This window comes from Folsomia candida, unplaced genomic scaffold (genome assembly GCF_002217175.1).
Source record: "Folsomia candida strain VU population unplaced genomic scaffold, ASM221717v1 Fcan01_Sc001, whole genome shotgun sequence".
NCBI lineage: Eukaryota > Metazoa > Arthropoda > Collembola > Entomobryomorpha > Isotomidae > Folsomia > Folsomia candida.
Genome location: NW_019091193.1, coordinates 7,209,782 through 7,230,964, shown reverse-complemented (window position 1 = coordinate 7,230,964; position 21,183 = coordinate 7,209,782). Strand labels below are relative to the sequence as shown.

The following is a 21,183-nucleotide window of genomic DNA, read 5'->3' as shown; positions in this document are numbered from 1 at the left end:
CGAGTTATTAAACCTCATATTATGTATACATACGTACAGCAGTTTAGTTTTCTGTCGCCTTTCACCTACATATTCTTAAAATGTAGTGTTATAAATAAATGACAGAGAGGTCAAATTCCTTTATTTAAGGTCCTTCCTGGAACCTGAAAGTTTACCCGTGAGTGAATTTCTACTGGAACCCATTCCTACATTTGTACATAAGTACGTAGAACTATGTACATTACTCCAACATTGGTTTGTGATAATGGAATGTCGGATTACGTCGGGTGTATGCACTTTACACCGATATTTATAAGTATTAACCCTTTATTAGCACCATGTGAGTGGTTAAAACTAAATACTTATTGTTAGTCGAATTATTTTTAGCTGGGTTGCTTACCCTTAACCTTCCATTCCATGAAGTATTTCTTGACATTTCTCGTCAATTTATTGAAGCGACAAGATTGCTTAGAATTTTACTCCAGTTTACACTCTATTTTTCTACGTTTTAACAATAAATCAAGTCTTAAGTAAATACACTAGCTGTTAACGATGTCAAACATTACTTTGTCTCCATCGGAAAATGGGAAGCAACAGGTACATGTAAATTAACAACTAACAAATATTGATCCAATTTGAGATTTCTGTACATGTTTATTTTACATTCGTTTCTTACTTCAGGATTGCACTAAAAACGCTAAAGAAATTCAAGCACCACAACAAAATACTGTTATTAAGACTGATTTTTATCAAACCGAGGGAGACGTTGTGATTAACTTTTTCACAAAAGGACGAAAGACGGAAGACGTCAAAGTAGATTTTTCCAGTAAAATGGTAAGTCTGATACTTCTGATGTTATTAGTAAATATCAACGGCCGAACATTTAGTGACTTTATTTTCTATTATGTGATAATTTAAAGCTCACTGTTGCCATTCGTCTTCCGGATGGTTCGGATTACTTGGACAACATATCACTGGCTCATGAGGTCAATGCTGCTGCTTCCTCGTATAAGATTCTTTCAACCAAGGTAAATGAATCGGAAATTATTGCTCCTAAACAGTCACTGATTTGATATCCGTTAATTCTAACACATTTCCAGTTAAAAACTTTAATTGTAACACAACCCTTGATTTTCAGGTGGAAGTTAAACTTCGCAAAGAAAGTAGTGGACACTGGGCACAGTTAAGAGCATCAAGTGCAGTTCAAGGTAAATTATTTAGACGGCTTATGCACACATTCTACATACGTAGTTACTAATGTCTATGTAAATATATCCTGCTAAAAAATTATGTGGTGGAGATGCATGATACACACGGCTTAATTTTGTTCCCAGAAATCCGACCTGGTTATCCAACCTCGTCCAAGAGCAAGTTCAACTGGGACGAGATCGAGAAGGAAGTTGAGAAGCAGGAACGCGAGAACCCCGACATGGACGGCAATCAAGCTTTCGCCCAACTTTTCAAGCATGCGGACGCAGACGCTCAGAGGGCAATGATGAAGTCCATGGTAAGCGTAAATAAATACCAATTTTAACCAATGGTATATTTTGTATGCTAATAAATACATATTTCGAGCACAGCAAGAGTCCGGTGGAACCTGCTTGAGCATGAACTGGGAAGACGTGAGCAAGAAACGTGTCCCCATTGAACCCCCAGAGGGTATGGAGTACAGGAGGTGGGACAATTAAATTATGGACGTATTGATGCTACAATTGTAAAATACTTACATTTTGGGAAATAAATGCACCGTATTAAGCTGTGTTTAATTTTAATAAGTTATAATACATCGCATGTTAAGAATATGTCAAATATCATTAATATCATCCACATTCTAATGTATGTACATATATAATTATAAAGCATATTTAATTGAAACTGCATAAATTGACATAAATCATACCTTTCAGTGACCTGCTCATTATTTAATATATGCATAAATATGCATGTTTGACAGTGGTTTGGTGATATAATAATTCTAATAATAACTATTTAATACCAAGTCGTGCAAAAGACTCACTTTTAATCGATAATCAATATCAAGCTGTACTAATCCAGACGATCGTGATTTCTGCTGATACTTACCTTTAATTAACACTAAATTACGACGTACGCTCATCGACTAAATCAATATAATAATACTATCATCTTATTCTCCTCAGTCTCTTCGAACCTTCCTGGCGTTCGGTGCTGACAAAAATGTTCTCTTCCGAATTCTTACCCCTGCTAAAATCCTACCTTCCCCTCTGTCATGTCTTGAAATGTATCCCCTTCGATTACAATAAAGATTCTGGAAGACTCGAAACTTTCCGGAGTGCTGGAAAGCGAAGTATTTTTAAACTGCAATGCACCCTTTCCGCATTTTACTGCATGGCGATGTTTCTCAACCTTTGTTTCGGTCCGCTCTCGGCAACTGAAAAGTTCCAAGGTTCCGCGTTCTTCTTTCTCTACTTGATTTCCACAGTGGCAAGATGGGCCCCAGATAATGCTCCCATCCAAGTCGTCAACTCCTTCTTGGAATTCGAACACCGATTTTTATCAGGTCATTACCACCATGAATAAGTGAATTTTCTAACCATATCTTAACAATTTATTTCTTCATCACCAAATTTGCACAGGGTATCGCAATCTTCCAGTTTCTCTTGTGGTGAAAACGATGAAAAGGTTCATTCAATTTGGGCAACTCTCCGTTCCTGTAATTCCAATCCTCCAATTCGTACTCTTGACCTATGTCCCATGCACACCACCTTTCATGCTGTCCATATCAAAGTCATGTAAAGATTTGCACAGTAACTCTATATTTCACCACGACGGTGTTCGAGTTGCGGTCCACCTCTTTGAAACGTGGATTTGTCTCCATTCAATGTACTCTGGTGGATTTTGGGTCATATACATCTTTTTCGTCGGAATTGTGTGTATCCTGAGCTATTGCCGTCTGCTGGAAAGGTAATTAAATATCCTTTCATCCATGTATAAAATATAGATATTTATGTTAATTTTCACTATTTTGCATATAGTGAAATTGCAAAAATTCTAAATCAAGTCGACAAAGACCGCTGCATTAGGTTCTATAAAACTGTTCAAGCATTGGAGAAAACTTTGAACGCTTTTCTAAAGGATCGACTACTTCCAGGAATCATGATTTGTTCTCCACTAATGCAGACCGCTGGGATGTACGTGAGCATAAATCTGCATGGCGAGATATCGATGCCAGGTTTTCTCCTCTTTCCAATAATTGCGATTGATACTGGAATAACGAACATCTTGGTGTTCACGATGGCATCGGCAGTTCACAACGTGTCCCACAGAGCTCTAACCTCGCTGCGTAGAAATAGTATGAAATTACCTGGAATGAAATTGAGCAAAAGACAAATGATGGCTTTTTCCAATCTCAAAATTAAATTTGGCTCAAACTTTATTGATCGAGGGACACCGTTGGTTATGCAGAACTTTTGTATAAATCAGACAATGTCCTTGACGCTAATCAAATCAGGACGGATTGCAGGATTAGATCGTAAATAGTTTTAATTAATCCTATCGAACTGTGTGATATACTCAGCTTGTCATAAGGGAAGGAAAGGAAGGGTTGCTTAAATTATCGTAGATAAATAGATACATACATGTGGGTATATATAGATTGACGGTCCGTAATTAAATTTTACTAGGTATGTACATACATACATAAAATATGTATGCATACATACCTGTCAAAAATATTTCTTCATTTAAAATTCACTCATTTTTCATTTATTCAAAAGTTGAAAAAATAATTATTCATTTCTCGTCAAATTCGTCACCACACAAGTGACGCTCTGTTAGTAATTTGGCGATGTGGTTGAGAATTCTTATGATATGGTCATGTCTGCATAAATGTAGCAAGCGACACAGTATTACAGTGTTAACGTTCGCCCACGCGCACGTGGTCAATGGCTATGGTCTGCAGGTTGAGCCATTATTCACTAATTCGGAGCGTAGGGAATTCATAATTACGGCTTATTTTATGTCCAATTAGACCACAACTAATTGCTCTGTTATGCAGAACTCGTACCCTGCTAACCGAAATCAATAACTAATACTTAATTCCGGCCCTAAATGCAGATAATTGTTACAAGTAATTGAATCATTTAGCACTTATCAATAAATAAGTGAGATATTTAGTTAAATATTACATTAAAAATTAAAATTTGCAATTGCGCTGTCGCTGAAAAAGGTGTCCTATTCTGTTACATATGAATACAAAGTGTATGTATATATGTAGCTTGACACATACAGTTGTATGCAAAAAAAAATGACCATTAGGTACATAGTTTTAAAATTAGTATTAGAGTAATCGGGCGACATGGTTGTTTTAATACCGTAGATATATTTATTCCAAGCTTTCGATACTGCACTCGTATCATCTTCAGGGTTTTAAAAATAATTTATTATGAATGACAACTAGTAATTAGAATTTCTAGCACAATAAATTGAATTCCATATGTATCGGTGTTTTAATATTGTACATTTAGACTAAATGTAAAACTAACTTATGTACATTGTCATTCCTTCATGGAACATTGCATACTGCAAATAAATATCTAAAATGCATATATTAAAACTTGTACATACTTTGCAACCTTTGGAACGCTGATGCAAATGTGACATCAGCATTTCAAAGGTCAAGGGATTCAAAATACATAGATGTAGTTTTCATAAGTATCTCGCCTCTCATGTGTGTCCAAACCATATTGTGTGCAGGAGGAGATCATGAAGAGGAAGAGAGGATAGGAATGAGGAGCACAGAATGATGCCTACGTCATCATGATCATCATGATCATGAGGGCGTAGTTTATACATATGTAGCATAAGTAAAGGTAATGATCAAGAAGGCGTGGCTTATGTGATCACGTATATATAGAGTAAGCAGAGAGAAGAAGAAAAGAGTGTAGTTTTAGATTCAGGATCAGCAGGTTAGTTTTAGTGATCATCAAGATCAAGTTCAAGGTTTAAGGCTTCGGAAACTTAATAATAAGTTCCTGTCTAGATAATTAGTTAAAATTTAAATAATAGCATTAGCTCTCCCACGTATTTATGATACGAGCATTTCTGTAAAGTCAATATTTTTCAGTCGGTATTGATGTAAATAAATATATTCATAATTCTTATAAAAAAGTGATTTTCCACTACGAATTTATTGCACAACGTCGCAAAGAAAAGGGGCATCCGTGAAAGTGGATGTGAATCAGGACACGCAATCCCATAATAGAATAGGGAGCGTTACAACTTATATATCGTACATGTAGGTAACCGTATTTATTTAAAGTATAGTATAATAAATCATTGGCTTTGTGCATCATACATATAAGATAAAAACCTAACTCAAAGACGTATTACTTGATTACTTGTTTTTTTTATAATTATAGTCATATGTTTGGCATATGCATGTATTTATTTATATGTAGATTTCCAAGTTTGCATGCATTTGATATATATGTATTAACAAAACAATAAAGGCTTCACATATAGGTAACTACAATCATTTCTACATAAGTGACGGATTTACTTTCTCTATAATTTCAACGGCACAACCTCCATTTTTCCATACACAGTGACATAATGAAGTCTGGGGTCTAGTTCATTCTCAGAAAATACTTTCTCCCCAGCCTCATTCACGATTTGATCGTATCCCAATTTCCCAATCTCTTCAAATCCTAGCCGTACCATCATTGACCTCGTAAATGGAGACGTACACTTTATAACGGTGTGAGTTTTGCCATTCTGTAAAAATAAGGCCAGCGACCGCTTGGCGAGTTCTGTGGCTAAACCTTGTCTCCTAAACTTGGGGGCAACAAGGACACCAAACATCGTGCAGTAGTCACTCGTGCCAAAAACTTGTCCAAAATCCACGGCTTTCTCAGCATCGTCCAAAATTTGGAGGTACAGTTTCCCCTCCGCAGAATTTGCCACCCCAATGTCCGTATTGTTGTAGGATATCCAGACAGCAGCAACCTATTGGTACTCAAATACATTACCAACAACATAAATATCTAATTTCGCAACATTTTTTTCAAACTTTACACACCTCGCCATCTTCTTCGGCAACGAGAGTTAACTCTTCGTCCAACATTTTCCTGACCATTAGCTCCAAATCGTGTCTTAATTCCTCCGTTGAGCCAAGCAGCTTCAGTGTGGGCTCTTCCTGGATGAAATTACTGCAGAAGAATTCAAGAACTCTGATTTTATCATCAGGTTCTTTAACCACTTTTATAGTCGCTGAATTCCAGGGTCCTTCAATTTCTTGAGTGGATGCCATTATTACCTGGGTTTATTTACCAATGTAAATTTTAAACTGCACCAATTGGGACTGGTCAGTTTTTTAGCGAAAGTGCGAAAAGGGGAAATGTGTTCAGATGTAAGTTTGGAAGAGGAGAAAGCATGAGCAAAGTTATCGATCCAGTGAAAGCATAGGTATAACATTGGTATATATACAAGATCGATATGCAGGCTTTTTTGCCGGAATGCGAATGCATGCTTTGGCAGATTGGTTTTATCCAATTTTATTCAATAAATGGAAATGCATTTTAAGCACATATTATTATTTCACCTTAAACAACCTTGACGCCTACAAATGTATCGAAAGCTTAACTTATGTTTAAGTAAATTCTGCGCTGAGAAAATATTTTAAATTTTGTAAATAGAATTTACAATTGCCAACAGAAATGTTAAAATTCCGAGTTGTAATAATTTTTCGGTATACATTTCACTTTCCTTGAATTATATAATTAAATATTGCGAGGAATTAGTCTATCTGATGCTTTAGAAGGTATAGAATTTATTGAGGTGACTACAAGTGGGGTACTATTTACATAGTTTGTCCTGTCTTCATCTTAATAATTGCATTGCTACAATCAAACTCTCAATTAAATATGAGACGATATTGAATATTAGAAAAATTGTTGCAATTTCTCTTTGTTTTTGAAAATTTGGCTTTCAATTTAATGAAATACATTGTCGATTATAGTTTCTAAGCTAATTTTGGCAGATCTTATTTCCACGTGCATAAAATGGGAACATTTGCAAATACAAATTAATTCTGCAAATATGCATTGTTCCTCATTAAAAGTTAGATACATAGATACAATCGTACAATATGTACACCTGACTACTGGATGATGACGAACAATTTGGAAACTTTGTCGACTGTACATGTGATCGGTATTGTAAATTTCTTCTCATCATTACAGCTTTGATTTACTTTATGACGTATGTAATAACCTAGCGTACTTTGGACTATGGTACAACACTTTACCACTCTGGACACGGTTCCAATTAAAGATACCATAAACTATGGGAATAACGGTGCTGATCGTCACTATCTATAGTATTTGGTTATGTAAAATATGTAAATCATGTCATACCAAACAAATCATTTGCAAGAATAGTGTCACCTCTGATAACTACCCCATGCATCTGACGTTGATTATGTAAGTGGAAATCTCACCTTATTGTAGATACGTGTCCATCAATCTATTTATAAATGAGCTCATCTTCATAACTGGACCCATTCCGAATTCGGACACTCCAAAGAGAAAACTGGTCGTATTATTCTCATCACAATGGCAAAATATTTGGGGATTGTGCTTTCTTCATTATTCTTATTCCTCGTCACGGGAACTAACGCCGTTTTCTGGGATGATTTGAGAGGTAAATTATTGGTGTCCCATTTAAATGTAAATCATTTGACCTTTAAACTTAATTTGTATATTTTGAATTTCAGTCACTTGGGGTCCGGTAGGTCCAATTTCGAAATAATAATTACACCCATGTGTCGCTAAAAAATAAACTAGAGTAATTTTTCAGGGTCCAGCCATTGGCTTTTTTAGCCGTCTTCCTCGCGTTGTGACCACTGCAGTGGAACAAGGCTGGGTGGACGCTGGGAGTACCTCTTGCGAAAACGATGGTCTCTTCTCAGGTTTCAGATACAAACTCCGGAACGAAAACGAAATCGCCGTTTTGTTCGACAAGAACGGTATCATTGCTGGAGTCCAAGTTCTGGTGGGTTTATTATCACTGCAAGACACACAATAGTATAGAAATCTGAGCTTACAAAATTTATAATTTACTAACTTTACACACATATGTATACTTGTTAATATCTCGTATTATGCACCTCAATAATTTCAGCTCCCAAAACAAGAAATACTCAGCCCGAACAACACATTTCGCTACGATCTTGTCCCAATGTATCAAAATGAGACTTTTAACGGAATCGATTTCTTCGTCCTGACGGCGTACTTTGTTCCACCAGCGTCAATCTGTACTACGGGACGAACCCTTTTTGACCTAATGACCGAGGGGACCGGGACTGGCCTCTGGTTCCAAAATGGTGCCAGTCCAAACAACCAAATTGACGTTCCCTTGACTAGACCCGAAGCTGCCGAAGTCGGGTGGACCAATTGCGAATGCTTTCCTGGCATGGGCCTGCACAACTTTTTCGAAGTTGAAACATGGGCAGAGACAGACTGTAACACGATCCAACCGACACAGGCGACCTTTAACTTGGCCGGAGAAATGACCGGATTTGTTCTTCAATCTAGTGGACGTGTTTCTTCCACCCGGTTCGAGTCGCCTCCTAATGAAGCTCTCTATGTGAGAATCTTATTATGATTACCCTATGTTTGTAAACGTACTTAACTAATTTATTTTATTTTCAGGCAATTATTGGAGTCGATAGAGTTCCGCAGTGTCTCATTGATAATAACAACGCAGCTGGAACTTCAACTATGCATTTTTACTTCGTTGACGAGCCATGGTTGTTGGCGTGCTCGGCGTAACGAGGAATAATATGGAACAATTATGAATCAATGCTAACCTGGATCCAACAATGTAGAAATTTAAAATAAATCGCAATTATGAATCACTCTTCCGTCTAACGTTTATTTTTAAAGTGCATTATTAGTACTAATTGTCATATTTGCAAATACAAATGACATCTAGAATTAACACGTCAGAAAATAAGTATTTCCAGTTTCATTCGTTTTTCTGGTAATTATGTAAATGTCGACAGTATTCATTACATGGGTTGAAAAGTGTGATCTATGTACATACATACATACAGATACATATATTGAATATGCATATTATAAGCATACGTTTAATTTAATTACAATCTTTTTAAATGTTCAAATGTGCTTATGTATCATGTATATATGTATCTACATATGTAGTTACCTATAAAACTATTGTTGAGAATAGTATTATAAATTAGGCATGAAATATATCTTTATTTTTTGGGATTTTAAAATTGCCAAAGGCTAATTTGGCATTGTCACGAGATTGTACTACTACTACTAAGTTAGTAGTACTAACTACTAAATACTACAACAGACTGCATATTAATCACAATCACTCTGGCCGAAAAAAATATTTTGCTACTGTATGTACTTACGTACAAATACAAACACAACAAAGGTACTTTTCATAACTCAATACAAATAATAATGTTGTTTAGATAAGGTTTATGGAAATCGATATCCACGATGCAACGTTGGATTGTTATAATAAGCCCAACTTTTATGTACATATTTACGTTGAACATATTATTCTGAAACGATATAAATTTCAATTTTTTTCAGATCAGACCAAACTCTCGTTAACTTCACATCCACCCATATAAACACATACATTTATGCATTAGTAATTTCATACGTACATACATACATACACATATGCACAGGATTTATGTCAAGTAAGCTTTGTTTCAATAAATCAAGGAACAGTTGTTGTTTGACATTTTTCGGGAACAATTCCGGGGTGCTAGTTTTAGTAATACGTGAAAATTAAGCACATTCATATATCCTAGAAGACGACAAATTTCTAATCTTTTTCTACGCATGTCTTGATAACGAATGGTAGATAGCATTCGAAATATTGACAAATGAAATAAACCGTTTCTTCTTTTTTCCACGAAAACTCTGTGTAATCCAATTCTTACATACATATTTATACTTATCCTTCTAAAAACCCTTTTCTGTCATCCTTGCAAGCATATTAATCACGGCCGCTGACTAAATTAAACTCTCGCTATCCAATTCTTCCTCAAATGACGCCATGCTTCTTTTCCCTGACCTCACAACAGTCCCAAGGTTTCGCATTTCAATTTCCTCCAGGTCTCTAATGTAACCCCCATCTGCACGCATCGCTGTGCCAAATCCACCTCGCCCATGTGGGTCAGTCGTACCACTGGACCCACCCTGGCGACCTCCACCATTCCTACGACCTCTGTCAATCAGGTTACCACGACCATATCGATCCCTCCAACGGACAATCCTGATCCGCTGTGTCCGACGGTTGGGGTCACTCACACGGTAGACCGTTCTCTTGGTGAGTTCTTTGTTCGTGCCAAAAATGGTGATGGGCAGGACCATGAGATACACGAAGAAGAGTGTCCTCATTGCAAAGTTCGTCACGGGGAAGTCAATCACGCCCTTGGTCGCCGGGGGGAAGCAGATGTTGTGATATATGGTTATGATCATTCCAAAGGGAATCCAGGTCAAGATGAAGGCGACAGAGTTGATGTAGAGGAAGCGGACCCGAGGTACACATTGCTTCAGCCGATCGTTAACCCCAGCCTAAAAAAGATTATTTATTCAGAAATTTCTGGATGGCAACATAACAGTTTGGATGGAAAGTCTTTAAAACGTACATTGCTCTTATAGATGTAGGGAAACATGGATTTCACTTTGTAGAGATCTATTACATATTTAATAAAGTTATTTGATGGATAAGGAAGGAATTACTCCTTAATTGAAGTTAATGAGCAAAACCAATGTGAAGAAATTTTACCAGACGCAATATAAATGCAGACAGCGACATGGACCATGAAAAATCTAAAAATTTCATATCCCAACCCAGCCCACTTCACGCCAAACAGGAGTTTCTGCTTCAAAATAAGTTCATTTACATATATACATAAATAAATTATCTAATTTCTCTACGTAAAATTCGATAATGCTTAGCATAATTCCTATTTAAATTAAAATATGTATTTACCTTGACACACATTTTGCTCCTCACATTGTAAACGACGCTGAAATAATTGGGCACAGCGCCAAGAATCGCAATCAGCCAGGAGACGGTCAGCGTCAAAGGGAGGTTGAGCCGCTTCATCGCCGGTTTCAGATGACCTCTCATCCGCTCGTAATTCAGTCCGAGCACGGCGGTTGGGATCAGATTGATGACAAACACTGCATTTTAACCGTAAAAAATAGGTCCATATACTTTAAAATATTTAATAGCAAACATTATTTGTTCAATCTAGAAAATCAAACTGCATAATTTTTTTAAATTTTGCAATAATATGCCTCCATAATTGGATTTCCAAGTGGATTTCCTCCAAATGTGTGATGAATATTAAATACTTATTTACCTTAAAATTCATTATAGTGTTGTTTCATATGTGTGTAAATATATACTTCAAGTTATCCCAAATTACTATTATCCATATTTATATTCAAATTAATTACTCCAAATCAAAGCTGCCACGGGGCAGGTCAGTTTTCCGGCCAGCAAAGATCCATTGTCGAACAAGTACACGCTTCCAATTACCGATGCGACGGCAGCTGTCAAGGATGCGTTCAGAATCAAGAAGTCCTCTTGGCTGCAGATTAAAATTTTGTTTTACAAATAGTTACGCTATTTTACAATGATTTCAATGAATTTAATTATCCGAACAGTTTGAGTTATATTTTTCACCCACATTAACTTCTTGCTCAGGGACTTTCTCCAGACCAGTGCGGCAATTGTCAAGTTAAGAGCGACGCTAAAAATTCCCATGGCAGCCAAGCTTAATTCAGAAAGTTGCACTTTCTCTTTCGCCATGATGACGATTTCACGATAATGATAATTGCAATTATCTGTTTTAGACGTGATGAAAATCTCACTTTCTCCTCCTTCGAGTAAGCGTAACCTGTAGCTTTCTCCGCCGCATCCCCAACTCGCCCTGCTCTTTCATGGCTGGTGAAAGGGGAGAACAGATAGCGTCTTCTGGGAAGAAATTGGTGCGTCATCGTCGTCTATTTTCAATTGCGAAGGTCGTCGTACTGACAACGAGAAGAAGCCCCTCAAAGTGCATTCATATCGTGTTGCTTCTTTCATTCAAGAAGTGAAGAAGAATTATGAGGATGAATTAGGACTATTGAGATCCGAAGTATTTAAGTCTTAAGAACTGATCATTTTCAATTAAGTGGGCCGATTATGAAATATATGTCGGAAATTGATATCTTGTACATACTTCTGATTAATTATGTGCATCGATTACGGGTTATGCCCTTACAACATATAGTTTCTCTATTGAGTATCAATCTATCACAAATTTTAAGATAACAAGTTGGCATTTATATCGGCGTAGGTTACGCAAGTTTGGAATCCTTTCAAGGTTAACGAAACCCACGACTTTTGTTAACCTTGAAATTTATCAATATTGAATTTTTCTGCATCATCGTAAGGTTGTTTTTCCTTGAATGCATTTGAACGAATATTGGGAGGCCTTCTTAAATAAGCTGGGTCGGAGTTGTACTTTCACTTGGCGCAGGTTCATCCCTAACCATTCCTAGAGGAGAGCAATACAACACCATAGTGACAGCACGTTCAAGTTTTATATTTACCATCAATATGTATGTAGACGAATTTTTGGTACAAAATTCAGATCTCATTTTTTACATTTTTTACAGTAAAGGCGTTACCCACCTACATATATATGTACATAGATACTTATGAAGTTGACTGTTTTGATTCAATAAACGGTGGTCTTAATACATAGATTATGAATTAGTAATTTATACATATATACATTTATACATACATAGATTATGAGTAAGCAAACCAAGATTTTTAATGAATTGACGTACGTATAATAATGCTTTCATTTTTCAAGTATGCAAAGATGTACATACAAATTTTTAAAGTATTATAAACTACTTCATTATTTAGGGAATACGTCTGAATTCGTAAACTAGAGTTAAATTAACAAATACTTTTCTTGAAGTCGGGATAGAACTATGATTTTATTGTTCAGCATCTCTTGGGTTGTTTTTGGATGACTTAGCATTGTTTCGGCGTCCGATATTCCTTCACGTAGCAATTTCTCAGCGATCATCCTCCCTTCAACTTTATACATTCCTTCCTTGATTTTGTTGGTTATGACGCTCAATTCGTTCTTTGTCTTTTCTAGCAACTCCCTTTTTTCGTCTTTCGCCATGGACTCCACAAATGATTTCGACTTGACCAAGTCGGACTCTGGGATGAGTGGCGTCTTCCATTCGTACTGTATTGTATGCTCCTGTGCAAGATATTTATAATAAACCTTATCAATACTGAAAATCCCCTCATTGCTCAGACTAAATTTAACTCTATATTCTGGAGGACGGGGTTTAAAAGTGCTGCAATCAGTTCCTTCCACGACAATAGTACCAACTTGATGCGTTAGATTTTGTGACGTTTCCCAGATGACAATTTTTTGCTGTCCTTCCGATAAAGACCCGATGGTTTGATCTTCGAAAATTCTGGCTCCAACAATTGATTTGTATCCCTCAAAAATCGTATTGGTCCTGTATAGCGAGTTTCTTTCAAATGTGTAAGTTGCCCTTTCTTTGATATAAAGTGTTGACAATGGAGCATTTCCAGAACATTTCGACAGCCTCTCGGCTAGTATTGCGGCGCCACCCAATACAGAGATGTCCGTATTATCTGTTGTACGACCATAATCTTTAACCATATTTTCTATCTCGATCCTAGTTCCATAGTTGATACAAATGTTTGTTGGAATCTTGTCCCTGCTCACTCTAAACATATCTCGGATCATAAATCTTAGTTCATCTGCTTGTTTTCCGGCAAATGTTCTCATTACATTGGTAAAACCACCCTTAAGTGATTCAAACAATGCATGCTTAGCCGAACCTGTGGAATGTAGATTTCCACAACTGCCAATCATTTCCATCTCCATGTTTGAGCCATGAATTCGACACCAACGATACAGTGCAGCATCAAAATAGCAATCGAAGGTATGGACCACTCCCACTAGCAAGCACGTGTCCACGTTATGGTCTCTCATTTCTTGGAAGCAAAGAGCAGCAGCTGAAGTGTCATTGATCAGCCTGATATATTCAAATCCTGCTAATTTTGCGGCATTTTTCATACCTTGGCGTTGCATACTGGTCAGGCAGAGAGGCACGGAGATGACTGTCCGGGTCCAGCTTCCTCCAACACTCTTCTCAACGTCAGTCTTAATTCGTGAGAGAAACAGTGCGATAACAACTTCTGGTTCCACAACTTGATATTTTCCATGAAGAAAGAGTTGGAATATTTGCGAACCTGGACTAGTAATTGCTTGTGCGATATATATTTTGGTTTTATTCTCAATTATCTCTTCTCCAATTTGGACTTCATTTTCTTCAGTGACTGATAAAACTGTGGGGGTCCATTCCTCTCCCCACGGATTGGGCACAATCTCGACCTTGTCCTTCACCATTCGTCCAACCCTGACTTTGGAGAATGCAAACTCAATGGCCAGTCCCTGAATTTCTTGCCTGACTACTGCTTCTGGAATTTTAAATGAAGTGTCAGATGACGATTGTTGAGATCCAATTTTGTTGGTCGGTTTTTGCTGTGACGTAGCCACATTTTTTTTATGCTGATTAAATTCTGCTTCCTGTGCTTTCACCTTTTTAGCTTCTTCACGTTTTTTCTCCTCCTTTTCAACTTCTCTCGTTTTTTGTTCCTGGGTGACTTTTTGCGTCCTCGTGTACTCCTCTCTCTGTTTCCGCTTCTCGTACTCTTTCTTTATTTCGACCCAGTCCTTGTCGATGTCGCTTTCCAAAGTTTTAATGTATTCTTCATGTGAGATTTTACACTGATGTCAGGAATTATCCATCATTGGACAAGCTTATTGTTCAAATGTATATTTCTTAAAAAGTACAGTAGATATTCAAATACTTTTTTTTGTCACTAGTAGACCAACCAATTGGTAGTACAATGTCACGTAATCAGGTCTCAAAAAAATTTCAATATGGGGAAATAATGTCTTCTACCGCGAGCTTTCAAAATTCGGATGTCAGAAATTATCCATCATTTTTATTTAACTTCGTATTTTTAACAATCTTGTAATAAATGATCGGTAAAAGTAATTTTTAGTAACGTGTTGGCCCACCCTGAGCAGATATTACTGCTTGACAGCGGCGACCCATCGATTCGACGAGAGTCTTTGTCACTTCCGGGGTCACAGTTTCGAATGCATCCGAAATTGCATTTTTTAGGTCCTGTTTATTTGAAATATAATAGTTTCTGATCCGTCTTTCGATATGGTCCCACAAATGCTCAATTGGATTCAGATCCGGACTTTGGGGGGGCCATTCCAACACTTTTATCTTGTTTTTCTTGAAGAATTCCCATGTAGTCTTCGCAGTGTGTTTGGGATCACGATCTTGTTGGAACGTGTAGCGGCGCCCAAGACCAAGTTTTGCTACAGATTGCTTTATATTACGGGACAATATACCCTGGTACACGTGTTGGTCCATAGTCCCGTTTAAGAATTCGTGACCTCCAGTCCCTGCGTAGCTAAAGCAGCCCCAAACCATAACGCTTCCACCGCCGTGTTTTACGGTGGGGTTGAGGTTCTTCAATTTTAGAGCCTCGTCTGATTTTCTCCAAACTCTGGCACGTCCATCCGACCCAAATAAGTTGTATTTGCTTTCATCAGACCACAAGATCGAATTCCAAAAACTTTGGGGCTTATTCACATGCTCCTTTGCAAACGCAATCCGTTTCTTCTGGTTGACCTTTGAAATGAGTGGCTTCTTCCTGGCTCTGCAACTCTTAAATCCTTCAGACTTGATTACTTTAATGATTGTGTTACAACAGGTTAGTTTTCCAGTTTCATTTGCAACTTGATCTCTGATCTTAGAAATTGTCAATTTTGGGTTGACCTTCACTTTCTTGATAATGGCACTTTTTTCTCTCTTAGAGAATATTGGCTTTCGACCTCTTCCTTGCTTGTTTACAATTAGTCCACATAATTTGTGCTTCCGAATTATATACTGAACTGTTGAACGAGGTATTTTAAGCAAATTTGCAATTTCTTGTTGGGTTTTCTTCCCATTGGCATCGCCCTGATGGTGCTTGATTACCAGTTCGCGAATTGCAAATGGCGTCTCCTTGACCTTCTTCCCCATAGCCTATTTTGTACAAGTTTTCTTCGTTAATCGTAAGAAAATGATCTAAGAACAAAAATAAATTAAAGAAAGAACTTACCAAAACAAATTATTCTTTTTTTCAGCTGAGGAGCAAAAAAGATGGATATTTTATAACACGTTGATTTTGAATGCCCGCGAGATAATTTATTTTTACCCCATATTGAAATTTTTTGAGACCTGATTACGTGACATTGTACTACCAATTGGTTGGTCTACTAGTGACAAAAAAAAGTATTTGAATATCTACTGTACTTTTTAAGAAATATACATTTGGACGATAAGCTTGTCCAATGATGGATAATTCCTGACATCAGTGTAAGTTGCAATTTTGACATTTCCATTTTCAATAACTTGACAGCTTCTGTTTTGGAAGAGATATGCTTCTTTTCAAAATCTTGTACATCATTAAGAAATGGTCCTCGTCTTGGAAGAAATCGGTTCATGACGTCATTGTAATTTATTCTCTGTTCCGTCTGCAATGCCAAGATTTGACTTTTAATTTTCATTACTTTCAGATTATTCCTATTTACATAGGTCTGTAACTCCCTTTGTAGCTCGTGTTCAAATTCCTCAACTTCAGTTTTCAAGCCTATTGCATTTCTTGATTTGGTTGAAACCCACATGAATTCCAAAATATTGTGAGCGATCTTTCTATAACCAAGTTGTGCAATTGTTCTAACTGATTTGCGATGAATATTTTCTCATTGGTAAAATCTTTCATAATTTTGCTGTAGAAATCTTGAATTTGTGGGAGCAATTCTTTAGCCAGCATAATTTCATATTGATTAATGCTTTCATTCTCTTTGGCATATTGAAGCTTGAAAAGCTCTATGCCGTGATTTAATATTTCTTGGGCAGGCGCAAAGTTGCAGTTGAAGAGTTGCATTGCAGATTGTTTAGCCGTATTAATCACTTCGATGAACTTGTTCGGACCGAAAGAACGGTTACATTCGAATTTCTTATTCATATCTTTCCTAAATGAATCCAAACACTTTTCAATGTGTTGAAACGAGTTGAAATAGATTTTGATGTCAGGGTCCTGTTTAATTTCGTTGACAAAAAGTGCTCCTAATTTTGAAGTTGTTAGGTTGACCCTGGTGACAATAAATTCGTTTAAAAAAATTGTTCCAGTCACCCTTCTCTCGACAAATTGGACGACCCATGTTTTCAGAATAGATATGAATAGTCCTTTTTTGCATTTTTCTCGGCATTCGTCCAAAATAGATCGTCGTTGGTTATGTTCAGATTCCACTCCCTTGTGCAAATCAGCTACAATTCTTGATGCCACTAGAAATGCTTCCGTATTAGGTTTATCATCCTTGCCCTTGATTTCGTCGGGTAATGCGTTGGGTGGATTTGCACATTTGTCGAAGTCCTTTTGTATTTGTTCATTTGTTCGAGCAACACTTTTTGCATGCATCTCATTAAAGTTGGTTTCCTCAAGGAAAAGGTTCTCCAACAGATAATCGGAAATCAAATCTGTCATTTACTTCTTATACAGGGATTTTACGTTTTTCATCCATTTTTGCTCTGCAGCGTTGGTCTTGTTGGTTGAAGATGGTACAATGTCCCTTAGTTCTGAGTTGTAAAGAGTTATTATGTTATCTCTTCCGTTAAAAATACGAATGGGGCGAACTATAAAGAAAATTCCAATTTTACCTTCAATGCTGGTTTCATTCTGCATACTTGAAGCATCCCATTTCTTTAAGATGCTGGTAATAGTATTTCTCGTTTTCTCAAAATTCTGTAGCAATGCAGTTTGCATCTCTTGACCTCTGCAGTTTGGCTCATATCCTCCCGAATTTATTTTCTTATCATTAAGCAGACAAGGTGAATGTTCTCCAGAGTTTTCCATTTTTGAGTGATCGTAAATTGGGCTGTAATGAAAAATGAAGTGAACACTGCTCAACAAATTTGAATGAATTTAATATTAGTTACACATTATTCAGCAAGCAAGCCTACCAAGAGTCACTATAATAAAGAACGTCCGGGAATGAATGGGAATGGTCTGAAAATGTGGTCATAAAATCACAATGAGTTATCGGAATTTTAAACTTTTTGCATATGTATAATACCAAATACGTACCTACATAATTTAATTAATAGCTAAGGCCGCCACACCCCCGTTGGCGACTAGTTCGATTTTCTTGCGAAGATTTTTCATTAAATTTTTTCCCGAAGTTTTTGCCACTTCCGAGGTGATTTTCTTCCATCGTCCTTTGAATTTTCGAAAGGTGTCAGGCACATCTTGAAGCCGGGAGTATACTGACTTAGAACGTGCCCAGATTTTTTCGATTGGGCGGAGTTGGGGTACATTAGGTGGGTTGATATCTTTTGGTACGAAATCAATATTTTTCTTTCTGAGGTACTCGGTCACTTTCTTTGCATAGTGACAAGTGGCGAGGTCAGGCCAAAACAAAACTTTATCATTTTTGTGAAACCTATTAATAAATGCTTCCAATCCAGCCTTGACGCAATTTTTCAGATAAATATCTTGATTGATATTCCCTTCGAGAACTACCGGGTCTGATACATGTCCGTGACTGGAGATGCATTGCCAAATGCAATATTTCTTTGGAAATTTGTCTTTTTTTCGTACTTTTTCTTCATAAGCCACTTCAGAGGGATCCGAGCTATGAAAAAAATGACGCCCTGGAAGATTTGAAGGGTCAACCGGAACATACGTTTCGTCATCCAGGATCACTACTTTTCCACGCATTTTCTTCAACAATTTTTGACAGCAATCCTTGATCCGACTTTCTTGTACGGGCTTGTAATTTGGTGCAGGTTTTTTGGTCCTTGCTTTGATTCCTAATTTATGGACCTTAATTTCCCCCAGGTAGCTTTTGGAAATTTTGACTTTCCTGGCAGCTACAGCTACTGACGTTGATGGCTTGGTTTTGAAAATTTTTTCAATTCTATTTTTCACTCGAGTGGTCGCTAGCTTCGCCGGACGACCAGCTGGCTTCTTGAATTGCACATTTTCGGAATCCTTGAACTTTTTTATGTAGGAATACACATTTGAACTTGGAATTCCTTCCTGCTTAAAAAAGTTCCAGGTCACCTTGGAGTCTCGGTTGGCTGTCGTGTTGTAGAACTCCATCACTCGTTTTGCTAACAGCTCCCTTTCAAACAAGCTTCTTCTACCCTTATCCATTTTTGAAATTTAAGAGTGATATACCAAATTGACCCTAATGAAGTGGGCTTTCAGAAATTTAAATTATTATAGTTCGCGGGTTTATTGATTTGTCAATATACTCGCTAGAGCGCGCATTCCCATTCATTCCCGGACGTTCTTTAAACTAAAATTTATGAGATTGTTGTCCCATCATCCCATGAGGGTGTTGCTATCCCCATTTTCTGAAAATATTTTTCTTTGGTACACAAAAGGAAATATCTGTCGACTTGAAATTCTACAAAATACATGAAATACAATTTGGCTCTCATTTCCACAACAAATGGAGCACTGATATTCAATCAGATTATTTAGGAATTAATAGGCATTCAAAATAACTTTGTATAACTAATTTCAAATTTCTCTCGCTAGAAACTCATAAAATCTAAGGTTTTCATATAAAATATTACTTCGTAATTACCTTGTGGATAACCTGATTACCTTGTTTAGTTTGAAATTTCATTAACACAGTTTTACGGCTAGTTTCACCAAGTTTTTTAGGTTTTAAAATTTCTCCAACTTTACAATAAATCCTCAGCTTGTCCACTGCAACTAATTTCACTAATAAATATACAGCTAATAATATATTTACATGAATCAAGAAGAAGCAGATTTTGCTGTTCATATGTATGTAGGTAGATTTAAATACATGTTCCAACTGCACATTTGTTCTGCATTGCAATGCTTTTCATCCACCAGATCTCACAATGTTACAAATGTGAACCATTATTTGTTATCATGCTACCAAAATCTTTTTCAACTAAATAAACCCATACTCGTCTTATCATACAATTTACAATTCGTGAGTTTTAGTAGATAATGAAATAAGTCAAATACATGCCGAACATGAATAGTCCTGCTACACGGTACCAAACTAACCTTATAATTGTATCCGGTGTCTGTGTCAATTCTTGATTTTTCTTATAAAGGTAGATATTTTTAACGCTAATGCTTTTTCCACTCATCTTAAGAAAGTCTGTGTATATGACGGTTGTGTACTATGTAAAATAGAACTGACCATGTTAATGTTCATATACTGAACCAAGTACAAGTCATCGGTATGTACATATGTACAAATGCTTTATGAATCAATAAATTGGCACCGTTAACGAAATATATGTAAGCATGCAGTTCAATACACAAACAATGAGTTCACAGTAAATTTTGGTTTTCAGATTTCGATCCGCTCGTATGTTTTCCAGGAATTATTTTAACATGTTTAACTTTATTTTTAAATTATTTTCGTAATACATCAATATTTTCAAAATTTTTATTGAAAGAAAGATTCAGAAAAGAAATAAAAACGGCATATAAACTCGCCAGAAGCGAAAAATGTTTAATTTAGCGTATCTGTAAATTCTTTTCCCATTTTTAGTATTATTTCTCTTTTCGGCTACGAACCTTGACAATTATTGTCATTTCGTTAAAAGAGTTGCCTAAAAATGATTCACCACATTTCCATCTATTCCCTAGTTTCCTCGTAATTCGAAAAATTCTTTTCATAAATACTCCACGAAACCTAACCTCCCCGAACACCCACGTCAGACATCCTGCCACCAAACCGATCGTCCAAGTGTAGAAGATGATCTGAATATGCGAGCTCAATTCGATAGGAAAAACATCATTTTGAACTGGGCCATTCTTGACCGCAAAATACATCCCACGAACGGACTTCCACTGACAAATATCTTCCCAATGGCGCATGTATCCTCCTTCGTGGAGACGAGCCCCCAAAACCTTTGCCTCTTGGGAGAAATAGCCCTGAAACAGAATGAAGGGTCGAAGAACAAGCTGCTCACTCTGGTC

At 36.8% G+C, this 21,183-nt stretch overlaps 4 protein-coding genes across 7 annotated transcripts; 2 read left to right on the top strand and 2 right to left on the bottom strand.

Moving 5' to 3' along the window:
• The first annotated feature begins 98 nt into the window (after positions 1-98).
• Positions 99-1,761, top strand: LOC110863267 (protein SGT1 homolog). Its single transcript, XM_022112526.2, has 6 exons — positions 99-576; positions 661-813; positions 900-1,007; positions 1,118-1,187; positions 1,314-1,486; positions 1,560-1,761. Exons 1-6 carry the CDS (start codon positions 532-534, stop codon positions 1,665-1,667), a joined length of 657 nt encoding a protein of 218 aa, XP_021968218.1. The 5' UTR covers positions 99-531; the 3' UTR covers positions 1,668-1,761.
• A 3,367-nt stretch (positions 1,762-5,128) lies between these two features.
• LOC110841640 lies at positions 5,129-6,303 on the bottom strand. The gene is made up of 2 exons (XM_022087324.2): positions 6,038-6,303; positions 5,129-5,964 (listed from the first exon to the last, which is right to left on the bottom strand). Exons 1-2 carry the CDS (start codon positions 6,266-6,268, stop codon positions 5,524-5,526), a joined length of 672 nt encoding a protein of 223 aa, XP_021943016.1. The 5' UTR covers positions 6,269-6,303; the 3' UTR covers positions 5,129-5,523.
• A 1,180-nt stretch (positions 6,304-7,483) lies between these two features.
• Positions 7,484-8,876, top strand: LOC110841639. The gene is made up of 5 exons (XM_022087323.2): positions 7,484-7,659; positions 7,733-7,746; positions 7,816-8,010; positions 8,140-8,604; positions 8,670-8,876. The coding sequence occupies exons 1-5, from the start codon at positions 7,572-7,574 to the stop codon at positions 8,787-8,789; spliced, it is 882 nt and encodes a 293-aa protein (XP_021943015.1). The 5' UTR covers positions 7,484-7,571; the 3' UTR covers positions 8,790-8,876.
• On the bottom strand, positions 8,873-20,092 carry LOC118436492. Of its 4 annotated transcripts, XM_035854703.1 has the most exons (11): positions 19,799-20,092; positions 17,862-18,079; positions 16,512-17,780; positions 14,326-14,844; positions 14,152-14,236; positions 11,714-14,067; positions 11,481-11,614; positions 11,008-11,201; positions 10,801-10,897; positions 10,661-10,707; positions 8,873-10,586 (listed from the first exon to the last, which is right to left on the bottom strand). In XM_035854703.1, the coding sequence occupies exons 6-11, from the start codon at positions 11,833-11,835 to the stop codon at positions 10,023-10,025; spliced, it is 1,158 nt and encodes a 385-aa protein (XP_035710596.1). In that variant the 5' UTR covers positions 11,836-14,067; positions 14,152-14,236; positions 14,326-14,844; positions 16,512-17,780; positions 17,862-18,079; positions 19,799-20,092; the 3' UTR covers positions 8,873-10,022. The 4 variants fall into 4 exon arrangements, with proteins under 4 accessions (XP_035710596.1, XP_035710597.1, XP_035710593.1 ...); XM_035854704.1 differs by lacking the exons at positions 14,152-14,236; positions 14,326-14,844; positions 16,512-17,780 and having other exon boundaries at positions 11,714-13,294; XM_035854700.1 differs by lacking the exons at positions 8,873-10,586; positions 10,661-10,707; positions 10,801-10,897; positions 11,008-11,201; positions 11,481-11,614 and having other exon boundaries at positions 11,837-14,067; positions 14,152-14,844; positions 19,799-20,083.
• Between the last annotated feature and the right edge of the window lie 1,091 nt (positions 20,093-21,183).